This window comes from Theropithecus gelada, chromosome 9 (genome assembly GCF_003255815.1).
Source record: "Theropithecus gelada isolate Dixy chromosome 9, Tgel_1.0, whole genome shotgun sequence".
Classification (NCBI taxonomy): Eukaryota; Metazoa; Chordata; class Mammalia; order Primates; family Cercopithecidae; genus Theropithecus; species Theropithecus gelada.
Window position 1 is genome coordinate 20969820 of NC_037677.1, and position 15685 is coordinate 20985504.

A 15685-nucleotide genomic window follows, 5' to 3' on the forward strand; every position below is an offset into this window, starting at 1 on the left:
GAAGGCTGTAGATTATTAACTTGATTCACTTCTTTTGTTGATTATAAGTATATTCCAGCTTTTTCTTTCATCAGTTTTTGTAATTAATATTTTTCTAGGAGATTGTCTGGTTTCTCTCTTTCCAAATGTACTGTCAGGAACTTGTCCATAGTATTCTCTTACAGGCTTTAAAATCTCCATGAGTAGCTATGCTCTGTTTCTTTTTCATGCTTTTTCTTCTCTCGTCCTTGGTCAGCTTGCCAGAGATGGCTTTATCACTCTTTTCAAGGAACCGGCTTTTAGTTGGGTTGATTTTCTGCATTATTACTTTGTTTTCTAGCTCATTAATTGCTCTCCTTATCTTTATGGTTTCCTTCCTTCTTCTGCCTTCTTTCTGCTTGCTTTGCTGTTGTTTTTCTATTGTACTATGTCAAGCACGTAGCTGGCAAATTTTTCAGTCTTTCTCATTTTCTAATATATGTGACTGAGGCGTAAATGATTATTTTAACCAGAAGTGTCCAGTCTTTTGGCTTCCCTGGGCCACATCAGAAGAAGAAGAATTGTCTTGGGCCACACGTAAAATATACTAACACTAATGATAGCTGATGAGCTAAGAAAAAAAAAAAATCTCACAATGTTTTAAGAAAGTTTAAGAATTTGTGTTGGGCCGTATTCAAATATGTCCTGGGCCGCATTGCGGGCTACAAGACATGGGTTGGATAAGCTTGATTTAAAGTATCATTTATTTAGGCTGCATCTTACAGGCTTTTTCTCTGCTTCATTTTAATTACTTCATAATCTGTATTATTATTTCTTTTGCTCTTACAGTTTTTCATTTTTATTATGGAGCATTTCAAACATACAAAAGCAAACACTGCTTCACGTGGAATCCTTCTGGAATGTTCCCAGTTCAACATCACTGCAAGTGAGCTTTCTAATACATGCTTTTGGGTAATAACATTCCCTCGTTATTTTTACTCTGGAAATCCATGCGTTGTCTTATTTCTTCTCTTTGAAGACAAAACTATACCTTAAATAACCTCATGTCATACAATGCAAGGGCTTTGCAAAATCCAGCTGAATTAAATTTTTTTTAAATCCCACATGACCAGATTAAAAGCAGCCCATTTTGCCAAAATGTAGACTTGCTTCACAGACAGTTAAAAGTGATTTTTAAAACACAGTTCTCATTTTCATCACTACAGTTTCCAAGTTTGAACTTCTACAAAAGTTCAGGATAGTTGAACAAGCACCGTTTCTGGAACTGTAAACAAAGCAGTTGCCTATGGAACCCGGGCCCTGCTTTTTTTGCCTCTTTGCAAGCCACTGATCCTTGCCCTGCTGCTGCCTTTCCAAAGGGCTCAGTGTGTGCACTCCCAGGGAATGAGCCATCCAAGCCGCAATCCTGAGCCCAAGAAAAGCACCACCGAGCCTCCGCAGGAAAAATAAGTTGCTGCCACACGAAGGAAAAGATTCCAGACCCTTCAGACTCCACCGCCACTGGCTCAACTGTTTCTAAGAATAGCGTGAACTATGGAAAAAAAAAAAAAAAAAAATACTGGCAACAGACATTGGTCTTAATTGTCTCCAGGCATTAAAATAGAAACAAGCTGAAACGGAAGTGCCCCTGGAAACCCTCTCCCAGTCTCACTCAGTGCGGACCAGGAAGTGGGACGTGGATGCGGCTTCCAGAGACACGGACTCCAGAAGGCCAACCCTGCCATGGCGTCACCACGGAGCGTGTTTCCAGGACAGGATGGTCTCTCCCAAAGTGGAGGAAGGCCAGGGGCCAGAAGCAGTCTCCAGGAGCCCAGGCCTCACCCACTCTCAGGCTTTCTAGAGATTCTCTCGAGGCCTCTGATTGGAGGCCCCATGGGATGTGAGGGGTCCGCCTCCCAAGAGCCAAAGTTGTTTATCAGAGTCTTCTCTTTCTGGTTCATTTTCATAATCTTAAATTTAGCTAATTGGATCCTAAATCAAATTTTGCAAATAGTTTCTTGTCATAAAAAACAACATCAGCCTTATAACTGGGAGGCCCCTCAACATAAAGGGGTGTGTGCTGTTAGATCCTATATGCACAGGCTGGAGAGCCCCCCACATCCCCTACTCCACAGAGATGGGTAACACCACTCTTCAGTTCAGAAGGCAGAAAATTGTGTTTTGTTTTGTTTAATGAAGATGTGACATTCATCTGACTACTGGGTTTCATAACCTAAACAAATTTCCAAACTTTGAGGATAGATTCCAAATTTAAAAAAAAAAAAAAAAATGCTGCATGCAGAAGAAGATCAAGAAACCCACTTCTAGTCTCCACTCATTCAAATTTCTCTTGCCTAGTGCCTCATTCAAATTTCTCTTGCCTAGTGCATTAATCATTCAATGAAAATAGGTTTTTTCCCTGCAAGGTTTCTAGTATTTATGAAATTGCTCTTAGTCGGAAACATAAGATAAACCAACACTCAAGCTTTTCTCAATTCCTAGACAAACACACTAAATAAAAGAGGTGGTTAGGGCTAAGTTTTCCAGAAATCCAGTGCCAATTCCTGATGGGATTATTTCAGCTCTACTTTTTCTAACATGGTTAATTGTTGACGAAGTATGGAAAAAAACTGAAAAGAAAATGAAGCTCTTTTCTCTTATGTGCATAGTATTCCATAATGTATGGAAGACAAAGCCTGCTTCACAGGTGGGGAACAGGGCTGGGGCAAAGGGAGACACACACGTCAAAAGAATGCAACTTAATAATGCTGGTAGGCCCCACGTGGCTCCAAACTCTACACAGCATGGCCCTCCCAACCCAAACTCCAGTTGAAGACCTCAGAAGGAATTGACAGGATTCTGTTTTAGAAATACATAAAACCAAAAAAATCTGGCGCCAGAGGGAGACAGATATAAATGGACACAGCCCAATGAGATGGAACATTTACAACGCAGGTCTCCCAGAAGCCCTGTCTTTGGTTGCAACCATGCAGAAATGTGTCATTCCCCCATTCTACACCCTCCCCCAACACAGTGTTTACTGTCATCCTAGTCTACCCAAACCAGATTACTCAAACCAGAGCAGAAATTGACTGTCATTGCCCAAGGTTGGCAATCAGCCATCAATTATACTTGCCACATGCTAGGCTGTTCCTAACTCAGAAATCTTAGAGCATTTAGTTGCACATAGAAAGGACTCCATAAATGTTTGTTGAATTGAATGGAATGATTGTGCTCAATTAATTGCCTTTGCTCAACTGTTTCCCAATATCCATTGGTCCTTAATATCAACTCTCATCACTTGGACCTTCTCTTGCCTGTGTTTGCCAACACGGCTTATATTTCAGGACACCAGCCCAACTCACCTTCTAGACCCTGAACCTACCTATGTTCTCCACCACTACCTCACCCTCGTCTCCGCCTTAACTCAAGATTCACCTGTCTCCACTGTCTGACATCTCTTGATCTATTCACAGGTACCCATACTCAGCTATGACATTTAGAAGTGGGATCAAGGAGGAGAAGGATGGTGAGGGAAGAGGAAAGAGTTTACATTTGCTTTTCACCCTGCTGTGTGCCAGGCACTGCATGTATTATCTTTTGTAATTGTGTTTTAAAAGAACGCTGGAGACTAGGGAGATGCTACTTCTACCGTCTGAGTCTTTGGGTCAGGAAACTAACTCAAACACCAAGATCCCAAATGCCTTCCACAATGCAGACATTAAACCCTTTTAAATTAGTGATTTTTAATTTATGACTTTAAATTATGAGAACTGATGAACACCCATAATGAAATTTTCACCCACCCACTATAAAATGAAGTACTAAAATGTGATTCCCTAAGGCTGAAATACACTATTCACAGAACTATCCTTTGTTCTGAGACTATAGGGGAATCCTATCTTAGGAAGGAGTAAAATAATCTCTCATTGCAAAGCTTCACATGCTCACACTTACTCTTCAAAATCCTTCAAGGAGGCACCAAAATCAAGTCCAATAAACCATTATTACTTTTTTTTTTTTTTGAGATGGAGTTTTGCTCTTGTTGCCTAGGCTGGCATGCAATGGTGTGATCTTGGCTCACTGCACCCTTCACCTCCCGGGTTCCAGCAATTCTCCTACCTCAGCCTCCCGAGTAGCTGGGATTACAGGCATGCGCCACCACGCCCGGCTAATTTGGCATTTTTAGTAGAGATAGGGTTTCACCGTGTTGGCCAGGCTGGTCTCAAACTCCTGACCTCAGGTGATCTACCTGCCTCGGCCTCCCAAAGTGCTGGGATTACAGGCATGAGCTACTGTACCCGGCCCCAATAAACAATTATTACTTAACAAATTTAATCACAGCCTATTTTTCTTACAGCATTGGACAGGATCACTAGTTCTACAGCTGAGTGTACCTGGAGAAATATTTGGCTCACTTTAAGTGCCAGGCTGTGGAAAAAAAAAAAAAAAAACAAGCATAGCAAAAACCTCCTCTTAAAGATTAGAATTGCACTCAGCTGAGGAACACGGAACTGTGTGGTAGTCACGTGGCTGTAAGCATATGTATAAAAGTCATCACATTTTTTGCCTTAGATTTTTTTCACTTTACTATATTTAAATTTACCTCAGTAAAGTGTTGTAAGAAAGTCTTATGGTGATTGTCAAATGACTATGCAGGGAATTCTCAAACAAGAATTCTCCCTTCTCTCACAACTGAATTTTAGTCAATGCACTTAAATCCTTAAGTTTTTGAGTTATAAGCTCCCTCCTTGGGAGGAAGTTCGGTACCTAAGGAACCTTCGTAATTCTTTCATATATTGAGTAAAGATGCCAAAGTCACTGATTAAAGCTCCCTAACCTCTTATTACCACAAAACCACCCTGGGGACCAGGGATCCTGGGTTTTCACTGCCTTCTTTATGAAACTTTCTTTCATCTTAGCTGAAATAATAACTCAAAATCAGTATGTGAGTCAGTCAAAGCATTGTTAATCCAATAGCAAATATCTTGACTTTTTAGATTACAGGCAACTAGGGAAATATTTATAATAGTTAAGGTTTTTCTAAAAACAAACAAACAAATCTTCCATGAAGTCTATATGAATTATTTTTTTGTTGCTTTACAGAGCAAAAATTGTCTTAAATCTTCTTGATTTAAAAAAAAAAAAAAATCAAAGTGACGCTTCCTTGTTAGCTTGCAAAACCCAGAAAATGATTTTGTAGGAAAGCACTAGTCATTTAATCAGCTATTAAATAGAGAACTTCCTTTCACATTCTCAATTCATAGCTCCCATGGGAGAATTTATTAACTTTAGTGGCTAAGTTCACATTAATTAAGCCTAACTGCCCTTGACCAGTTAAATAGCTAATCTGTAAAAATGCAGCTGCTTTTGGATGTGTGTGTGTATAAAATTATTGAGAACTTTTTTATGTATTTTAGTTTTAGGTGCTTTACAAACATGCATCATTAGAGGATAAATCCGTAATGATAAAGTATTTCCATTCACACATGCGATCTTTCGCATCAGCCTTGTAAATGTCAGCATTGCCCCTGAACGGTGGGTATTTCTTCACGTGTTCTCCAAAGCTAAGTCTCTGGAATCCCTGACTTTAAACTGTTGAGTAAGTTCAAGTTGAGTTTCACGCTGGCAAAGAGAGTGCCTAACTACAAAGAAATACCCACTGTGTAATCGTTGTTTCATGTCCGCTTGGACTGCCCGTTCAGTTTCATTATTCCTCTTTCAGCCACCTCCAGGCCGAACACTCAGACAAAATCACTCTGGCAACTTGTGAATGCCTTCTGCTCATATAGATGACTGTTTTGCCCCCTGTGCTTTCTTTACTGAGCTGTTTAATAAACAGCAGGGTAGCTGGGAATTTCTTGGCAGGAGCCGGGCAGGGAGAGGGCACCGTGGTGCCGACTTTCCAGGCTGACTCGCAGTTGCATTTGCAAACCTGGGACTCCCCAGCCATCCCCACAGAGCTTCTGAATAGGTTGCTAAGGGCTTGGCAATGTTCTGCGCAGCCACTGCTGATACTAAAGAGGCCACAACAGGCTGGATCCCAGAAGAAAGGAAGTACTAACAGCTTGAGTCACCATGAATGCGGGACTCCTTCATTTAATAATCTTAGACAATTCTGTCTGGGCTTAAACGCCCCACAGTCCTGTGACAATGCCCCAGAGATTCAAAGATAAGCCACCTGATGCCTTCAGAACACATTTCCTTTTATTCACAAGATTGTAAAGCTTCTCCCTCATGCATTTGTTTTGTTTTGTTTTGTTTTGACAAAGTCTCACTCTGTCACTCAGGTTGGAGTACAATGGTACAATCTCGGCTCACTGCACTCTCCACCTCCCAGGTTCAAGTGATTCTCCTGCCTCAGCCTCCCCAGTAGCTGGGACTACAGGCGCCTGCCACCACGCCTCGCTAATTTTTGTATTTTTAGTAGCGACAGGGTTTTGCCATGTTGCCCAGGCTGGTCTCGAACCCCTGACCTCAGGTGATCCTCCTGCCTCAGCCTCCCAAAGTGCTGGGATTACAGGCGTAAGCCACTGTGCCCAGCCACATATTCACTGTTAACCAGCCCTCTTCACTCATGGCATCTGACCTTAAACAAGGGAATGAAAGTTGGTTTTTTGTTTGTTTGTTTGTTTTGTTTTTTCTTGTTTACATCAAAAAGGGAGGGGAATAGATGAGAAGGAACATTAATATCAGCTTAAGTGACCTGAAACAGCAAGCGCAAAGTTGGGGGACATGCTGGGGTCCAAAGGTGTGTGAAGTTTCAGCAGGCAATCTTTCCCACACACACACATCCTCCAAGTAGGGGAAGGGGAGATCGGAAGGAGCCATTGCTCTTATTTTGGTGGTGGTTAACTGGACACAGGTATGTAGTCATGCCTCGATGACAGTCACAAAGTCCTGGGCAAGGTAACATTGGAGTCCAGAATAGATGCCCATTTTATTTCCATCTGCTATAGAATGCAGAGAACTTAGGAAATGAGAGCTTTTGTAGTAGTATTTATCTCTACCCATCTCATTTTTCTGTCACTCTAGGGCGGTTGAACTGCGGCATTACCATGTTCTCTATCTCATTCCTACTATGGGATGAGGCAATGCTTGAAAGAGAAAAATTGGGATTTGGACAACATCTATTCAATGTCCCTGCACATTGTGTAGAAGCTAGAATCGATGGTGCAAATACTACATCTTGAAGATAATGCACCTGATCTCATCTGAACTCAGAAGCTAAGCAGGTTTGGGCCTGGTTAGTATTTGGATGGGAGACCACCTGGGAATACTAGGTGCTGCAGGCGTGGCTGGGCACAGTGGCTGATATGGTTTGGCTGTGTCCCTACCTAAATCTCATCTTAAATTATAGTTCCCATAATCCCCACATATCATGGGAGGGACCTGGTGGGAGGTAATTGAATAATGGGGATGGGTTTTTCTCATACTGTTCTTGTGGTAATGAACAAGTCTCATGACATCCGATGGTTTTATAAAGTGCAGTTCCCCTGCACCCCTGTCCTGCCTGCTGCCATGCAAGACATGACTTTGCTTCTCTTTCACCTTCCTGCATGATTGTGAGGCCTCCCCAGCCATGTGAAGCTGTTAGTCCATTAAAGGTTTTTTTTTTGTTTTTTGGTTTTTTTTTTTTTTTTGGTAAATTGCCCAGTCTCAGGTATTTCTTCATAGCAGTATGAAAATTGAGTAATACAGTGGCCCATGCCTGTCGTCCCAGCTACTGTCATCTCAGCCTGAGGATCACTTGAGACGAGGGGATCATTTGAGCCCAGGAGGTCGATGCCAGCCTGCACAACACAGGCAAACTTCCTTTCAAATAGTAATAATTAACTTAAAATTTAAAATGTGAGACTCTCCAGGACCTAGCCAGTCTCTCCAGTCACCTTGGTTACGTGACAAGCCACAGGTACACAAGTGCAAACTCCCCCGGGGGACAAGGCCACCTCCTTCCTTGGTGACTTCCTAGCACGTACGGGGTGTTAGCTTAAACTATAACCTGTCCTCCCCAGGCCACAGGACCTTTGTCCTGGCCCCTCCCTAAGACTCACCAATCACCTCCCTAGGGAAGCAGAAGAAACACATAGGGTGCAGAGTGCTAGAGGGGAACACACCGCAGTCCCAAATAATTCACCCAGGTGGCCAGAGGCTCATCTGTTCCCAATTAAAAATACATCTACAAGCCAGAAATCTTGATTTCAAACAGATCCAAGGGTGCAAAAAGGCACTTTGAGCACATAAGGTATAGTATATAATAAGGGACGTAAAGTTTCGTTAGAATAAGTATGAAGTACGTATATGTGTGTATGCGTGTGTGTATATATATGTACTAGAAAACTTTTTCACTTAGTAAAAATATATATCATGCAAATAAACTGTGGCGTATAAAAAGTATTTACCGTCATTGAGTTCCAATCATACAATTCTAGGCTTACTTGAAAATGAAAAAAAAAAAATCACAACAATAATTAAACCTTAAATATTAGAGACTAAACATAATTCAAGCTGTGAACTTATCCAGCATAACCTGAAAGTAATAGAAATTTCCATGACACATTCATTGCCTTAAAATATCTTCGAAGCCATCATTCATAATCATAAATAAAAATTATTGTAAATCAAAATTTCTCTGATCTACAGGGAGCAGTATGACAAAATCATGTAGAAGGATTTGTTGTGATATCATCCAGTTAAACCCCAGGAAACAGTGATGCAACAGCTCTTGGGAAAGATCCTGCAGTGTTATCAGTTCTTTCTTTCAAATTCTCTTCAAGCTCGTACATCTAGAGTATCTTCTGCTAAATGGTAAATAAGCATTGTTTCATAATGTTTATAAGGTATTCACAAAATAAAATACAGACATTTTTTGACTCTTTTTTCTTGTCCACATAATGTGGATTAGTCTCCATGACAACACCAACTGTCCCATCACATTATCACGAACACCTCCCAACAACCGCTATGCTGCTGTGACCCACAGTAACCCACTGTTCATTTTTATTTTATTTTATTTTTTGAGACAGGGGCTCACTCTATCACTCAGGCTAGAGTGTAGTGGCACAATCATAGCTCACTGCAGCCTCAAACTCCTGGGCTCAGGCTATCCTCCCACCACAGCCTCCCATGTAGCGGGGACTACAGGCACACACCACCATGCCTAGCTAATTTTTTTTTTAATCTGTAGTAGAGATGGGGTCTTGCTATGTTACCCAGACTGGTCTCAAACTCCTAGGCTTAAGCAATCCTTCTGCCTCAGCCACCTGCTGAGATTACAGGTGTGAACCAGCACAGCCGGTCCATCATTCCATTTTCAAATAGATGACCATTGATTTAAAAATCTTGGCGAAATTATTTGGCTGTTTGTGTGTGTCTAGTATTTAAAAACCTGGAGAAATGGGTTTCTTCTATATGTTGTAATTTAGTGTGGATGAGTGTGATTAGGAGGCTGTGGGCCCTGGATGTCATTCCTAGTGTCTTGGTGACATCGATTCCACTAGAGCTGGCTCCCTGGGAACTGTTCCACACACAACAGGATTCTCCCAGCCTCCAGAGACCTCACGTCCACACAAATTTAGGCACATTCATCACAGAGAGGACATTCTTGAGGCTGTGTGGCAACGAAAGCTTCATTTGTTAAAGGTTAATCTATGGGGGCAGCAGAAATACTCAATAAGGGGGTTATTAAATTTTCTTATTAAATGTGATCAGGGAGCTTTGTTGTCTGGATGTCAAGTTAAAGCCACAGTTGGGCAAAACTCTTCTGAAGACAGTAAAGCACAATGTTATGCCCCTAACCATAGATCAACATACTCTGTCACTTGCACTTGAGGGTCCTTTCATCGTAATGAAAAGTATCAAGTGTTGAGTGTGTGTTTTACAGCTTATATGGAGCCATAAGCCAAAGGAGTGGGTTTCAGTATTTCGGAAATTCCTGAGGCTTCAGGTTTGACAGGAGGGAAATAGGCCATTATTCCCCATGTCAGGCAAGGCTCCTGTTAGATAGAGTACCCTCCCCACCGGCCCTGTACCCTTCAACTCAGGGTTGCATAACACGCAGATACGTTTCAGGATAAATTCACAATAACCACAGACAGTCCACAACCTCACAGCTCATCTGTCCAGATAATGTATTTTACAAATAAGGACACACTCTGAAAAGTGAGAAGAATCCAGAAAAGTGAGAGACTTCAAAAGAAAGCTGAGCTCTAATCAGAAACCAGGTTTCCAAATTTTGGCTTGTTGCAGGAAACAAGGAGGCATTTGGGCACCAAAGGACAAATGTATAATGGAGCTTTTGATCCCTAAACTAGGGCAGTGACAGCCTCTGACACAGTCCACAGAGGCCTGGACCATGAACACATAAGAGCAGAGCACTGGAAGTTCTGGAACAATCCCAAAGCTGAGGCTGAGTGCAGCATGCAGGTAACAGAAAGGCCGGCTGAGGAATGAGTCAAACTGAGAACCCCCAGAAGGAGGGACCCTAGTGGGCCCCAGCTGGCTACTGCTCTTTGGGAATGAGCCATTGATGTCAAAATAAGCCAGAAATCCAGATGATTTAATATAAAATCTCCCAATTTCTTAATGCCAGCAACCTGGTCAAAACATTTTTTAGGCCGGAAGCAGTGGCTCATGCCTATAATCCTAACACTCTGGGAGTCCAACGCAGGTGGATCACTTGAGGTTAGAAGTTCGAGACCAGCCTGGCCAACATGGTGAAGCCTCATCTCTACTAAAAATACAAAAATCAGCCGGGCGTGGTGGCAGGCGCCTGTAATCCCAGCTACTCAGGAGGCTGAGGCAGGAGAATCACTTGAACCCAGGAGGTGGAGGTTGCAGTGAACTGAGACTGCATGACTGCACTCCAGCCTGGGAAAAAGTGAAAAAAACAAAAAACAAAAAAACATTTTTTAGAAAACTTGCCTGCAGGCATAATTCACTTCCCAAGCCTCCAGCTTTCCATTTCTCTCCTGAAGCAGTTCATACCGATTTCTTTTTTTCAGACAATGCACATACTGCTAGGTTGCCCTATTCATTCCTCCTTCAAACTGTATTGAATGTCTTCTGTATCCAGCTCAAAGGTCAAAGGGTGTGCAACCCAAAGATGCAGAGATATCAGGAATATCCAGGGAACCAGAAGAATGAGAGCACCATATTCCTTATGTTTGTAAGGAAGGAACTTGGAAGCATCTTGGAAGGGACTTAACCCACAAGGAGAGAGTGCGGAGGAATAAGACTGTCTTGTAGCAGAGGAGTGAGAAGTCTCATGATAGCACAGTTAAAATGTCTTGGCAAGAATCCAGTGAAGATATTATAAGGGGATAAACAAAGGCAGACTCTCTGAGAATGGAGAGAAAAGATTCAAGAGATATTCAAAAACTAGTTTCAATATGGGATCCATCAAGAGTGACACTGCCTTCACACAACCTGCCTCCACCCTGAGGCCTGAGGCCACAGAGCAAACCTCCCCCTGGGAGCCTCCACACTGCATCAGTCACATGTAGCCAGCAAATACTTAACTGTTCCCCTGATAGACGCAACACCTCAAAAGTTGATCAGACTAATTTTGACAAAAAATCTTACTGACAAACACACTCATACCCAATGGCGTTTAGATTTATTGAAACCTATTTTAAGGTATTTATTATTTATTTCAACATATTGTGGCATATTTTCAAGGAGTGCATGTACACAGCTTTCTGAAGAGCAATGTTTCGGGACTTATCAGTATCAGTAGGATGTTTTCAGGTGCAAGTAACAGGAAATCACAACTAAAAGTGGCTTTAAAGTAAGGAAATATGTTAGCTCACATCAAAAAAAGCCTAAAGAGAAGGTTTGCCTTAGGCGTGATATGTCAGGCTCCAGGTCCACTTCTTGCATGTCTTTCCACTTGGATCTCCATGTGTATTAGCCTCAATCACAGACTGGAGATAAGATGGCTGAAGCAGCACCAGGCCTCAAAATTAAAAGCATCTAGAGAAAGAAGAGGAGGAATCATCTCTTCTTCAATGGTTTGTAAAAGAATTTAGAACTTTTCCCTGAAGTCTCCCTCAAGCCAGCTCTCCACCTTTGCATTAGAATTCCTTTCATATCCATCAACTAAAGTGAGGTCCCTCGTGTATTCTGAAACCCATCCTTGGCATGAGTTGCACAGTCATCATGATTGGCTTAGGCTAATCCATTGTAGTGGAGTGAATATTGGGGAGTTGATGACATTAGCCACAATAGTATCAAAAACCTTGGCCACGCAGTAGCTCACGCCTGTAACTCCAGCACTTTGAGAGTCATGACAGATGGATCGCTTGAGCCCAGGAGTTCAAGCTCAGCCTGGGCAATGTAGTGAGATCCTGTCTCGAAAAGAAAAGACTAGCTGGGCATGGTGGTGTGCACCTGTAGTCCCAACTATTCAGGGAGCTAAGGAGGGAGGATTGGTAAAGCCAAGGCATTCAAGGCTGCAGTGAGCTACGGTCCCACCACTGCACTCTAGCCTGGGTGACAAAGCGAGACCCTGTCTCTAAAAAACAAAACAAAACAAAACCAGAAAAACAGGCTGCAACTTTTTACCATCTTAAAAAAGAAAAAATCCCTTAACTCCAAGTCCCTCAAGGCACCTCCCATATTCTGTTTCCTTTTATAATAAAACTTCTCTAAAGAATTATCTATGTTGACCATCTTTCTTTTCTCCTTTCTTATCCTCTCATGAAAATACTCCATTTAGGCAGGGCGCGGTGGTGCTCACGCCTACAATCCCAGCACTTTGGTAGGCCCAGGAGAGAGGATCACTTGAGCCCAGGAGGTGGAGGCTACGGTGGGTTGCGTTTGTGCCACTGCACTACAGTCTGGGTGACAGAGTGAGACCCTGTCTCAAAAAATAAAAATTAAAAAATATATACTCCATTTAGGCTTTCATCTTCACTAATCCACAGAAACTGCCCATGTCAAGATCAAAACGACCTCCCCACTGACAAAATGAATGGCCAATGTTGTCTTATTTGTTGCATCCACTGTGCTTGGCACTATTGAACAATCTCCTTTTCCTCAACACTTCCTAAGTTTGGCTTCCAAGGCCGTATGATTTTAAACTTCTGTGCAGCCAGAAAGGGAGCCCTACTCTATACTCTGGCATCACTAGACTATAGTTCTCTGACCTCAGTTTTTCTTTTCCACCCATTTACACACCCTAGATGACTGATTCAATGCTGGGGACTCCCAAAGTATATCCTCACCTTACCTTTCTCCCAAACTCCACACTTTGCCTATTAGACAAAACCTCTTTAAATGAAAGACAGTTCCCCAAAAGCCCTTTTACAATAATTTCCATTATTCTAAAAGTTCTTTAAATATCTGTAGTTCATTCTCAGTTCTTTGCCAACTTGTTTTCAGCATATGCTCAATAAATTATGGTGAGTGATAAATTATTCATTGATTATAGTAGCAACTTAGGAGTCCCTTCAGATGGAAATATAATGCAGATGAAAAGAACCAGGCAATTCCACAGATAGGACACAAAAGGGCACCTAGATTTTATATATTAAAATGCAGAATTAGGGCCAGGCATGGTGGCTCACTCCTGTAATCTCAGAGCTTTGGGAGGCCATGGCAGGAGGATTGCTTGAGATCAAACACTCAAGACCAGCCTGGGCAACATAGCAAGGTCCTGAATCTACAAAAAAAATACAAAAATTAGCCAGGCATGGTAGTGCACGCCAGTAGTCCCAGCTACTCAGGAGGTCAAGGTCAAGGATCACTTAAGCCCAGGAGATGGAGGTTGCAGTGAGCTATGATTGCACCACTGCAATCCAGCCTGGGCAACAGAGCAAGACCCTGTCTGTCTCTAAAAAAACTTGAAATTAAAAATAATAATAAAGTTAAATGAAGATTTATAGTGCATTCATTCACTACAGAATGGCAAGGAGTGATAATGCATTTTTTTAGCCTAAAACTAGGCCAAGAATATATACTTTTTTTTTTTTTTTTCCTGAGATGGAGTCTCACTCTGTTGTCCAGGCTGGAGCACAGTGGCGTGATCTTGGCTCACTGCAACCTCTGCCTCCCAGGTTCACGCCATTCTCCTGCCTCAGCCTCCCGAGTGGCTGGGACTACAGGTGCCCGCCACCACGCCTGACTAATTTTTGTATTTTTAGTAGAGACAGGGTTTCACTGTGTTAGCCAGGATGGTCTCGATCTCCTGACCTCGTGATCCACCGGCCTCGACCTCCCAAAGTGTTGGGATTACAGGCGTGAGCCAGGCCAAGAATATTTTTAAAGCTTCAGGTCTCATTCAAGAGCAACCCAGAAGCAAAAGCGTCTTCTTCGATCACCAAAACACAGTGGGCACTGATCCAGAGAAAGGAAGAGCTGGCTACTCACTCCAGCGGTTCTCAGCTTTAGGCAAGCCTAAAGCTTACATTTCTTAAATCTGCAAAAAGGAAATATGTCTGCCCTGCAAGTCTTTACAGGGTCCTGTGTTGGTAAAGCTAAATATCTGGAATAATAGTCCTTCAAAGATTAGTTAAAGTGACACTACATTTATTCTTATTGTACAACCCAGGGCCATATTTAATAACCAATTATTTAAGGAGCCCCATATTAACAATTTATCACAGAAACCTATAAAAAGGAATGTTTAAATTTAGACTGTCTCATGTTCGAGGTTATAATTTTCCCCATAATCATTACAAGAACGATTTTTTAATAAACCCATGTCCGTGATCGTAAGACCGCCAAGAAATAACTTCAACTTGCTCGTTTTAACATCATTCCAACATGTCTTCCTTCTGCCAACATATTACGTCATCATCAGTGGTAACATTTTAATTCTAAAGATTCTCTTAAAGGAAAGTCCAATTTGACAAAGTTTTTTCCTGCCCTACTCCCATCAAACCGTTACAAATATTACTTACTTGTCAAATTTTTGTGTAAACTAAGGTTTTCATTAAATTTTTAAATAATCTTTCAAAATCACATTATTTTAAGATGTAGTGAAAACTTCAATGACACTCATTTTTGGCCCCCTTTAACCCAAGTGCTACCTTCTTCCTGCCAGATTCCATGGCAGTTCCCATTTTCGGATTCTAGATCTGTAGCTAACGTTACGCACCAATTCTGGGTCATAACACATATTCTTAAAATTAACTGTTTGACTTTGCTGTCTAATCATTAGTTGCTTTCTCGGGAACACATTGGAGATTAACCACATTAAAGAAATAGCTGAATTTTTTAATGGGGAAAATAAAACATGTCCCTAAAAATGTCATGGAAACTCAGTATTTGTTAATTCATACCTCCAAAGAATCCTAACATTTAACATTGTTTCACAGTGAAAAGTGGGGATTAGGCAGAATAATGAACCTATTACTTCAACTATGTTCAAAGTCGCCCCATTAACTGGAGCTTTGATTTTACAATGGAGACACTGAACGCTTTTGTGTCTGATCCGTCTTCATTGTGGTTCCACAGGGAGTCCCTATATTTCAAACATGTCTGGCTTAATGAATTTTTTTCTTATTATTGCTGCAATCTGTTTTGTTGTCAGATTTACTCCAGCTTGGAGGGCTTTGTTGTTCCCTTTTCAGGCATCAGATCCTTTCAGTTTCTGGATACGTTGACTGAGGATACAAAACAACCGGTCTGAGTGGACCTGCAACGCCACCGTGGTAGAAACCAGATGAAACCTTCAAAACAACTCCCTCCTCCTTTTGATCAGTGAAGCAACCGCAGCCTAATA

At 41.8% G+C, this 15685-nt stretch overlaps 1 protein-coding gene and 1 pseudogene across 1 annotated transcript in view; one reads left to right on the top strand and one right to left on the bottom strand.

Annotated features, from left to right (window-relative positions):
- Positions 1-1201: 1201 nt before the first annotated feature.
- The window catches only part of C9H10orf126 (chromosome 9 C10orf126 homolog), a 33132-nt gene continuing 18648 nt past the window's right edge, over positions 1202-15685 (bottom strand). Inside the window, 2 exon segments of the mRNA XM_025397991.1 lie at positions 1202-1510; positions 8361-8395. Of these exon segments, the coding sequence (XP_025253776.1) occupies positions 1202-1510; positions 8361-8395 (344 nt within the window).
- On the top strand, positions 7128-7253 carry LOC112632313 (annotated as a pseudogene).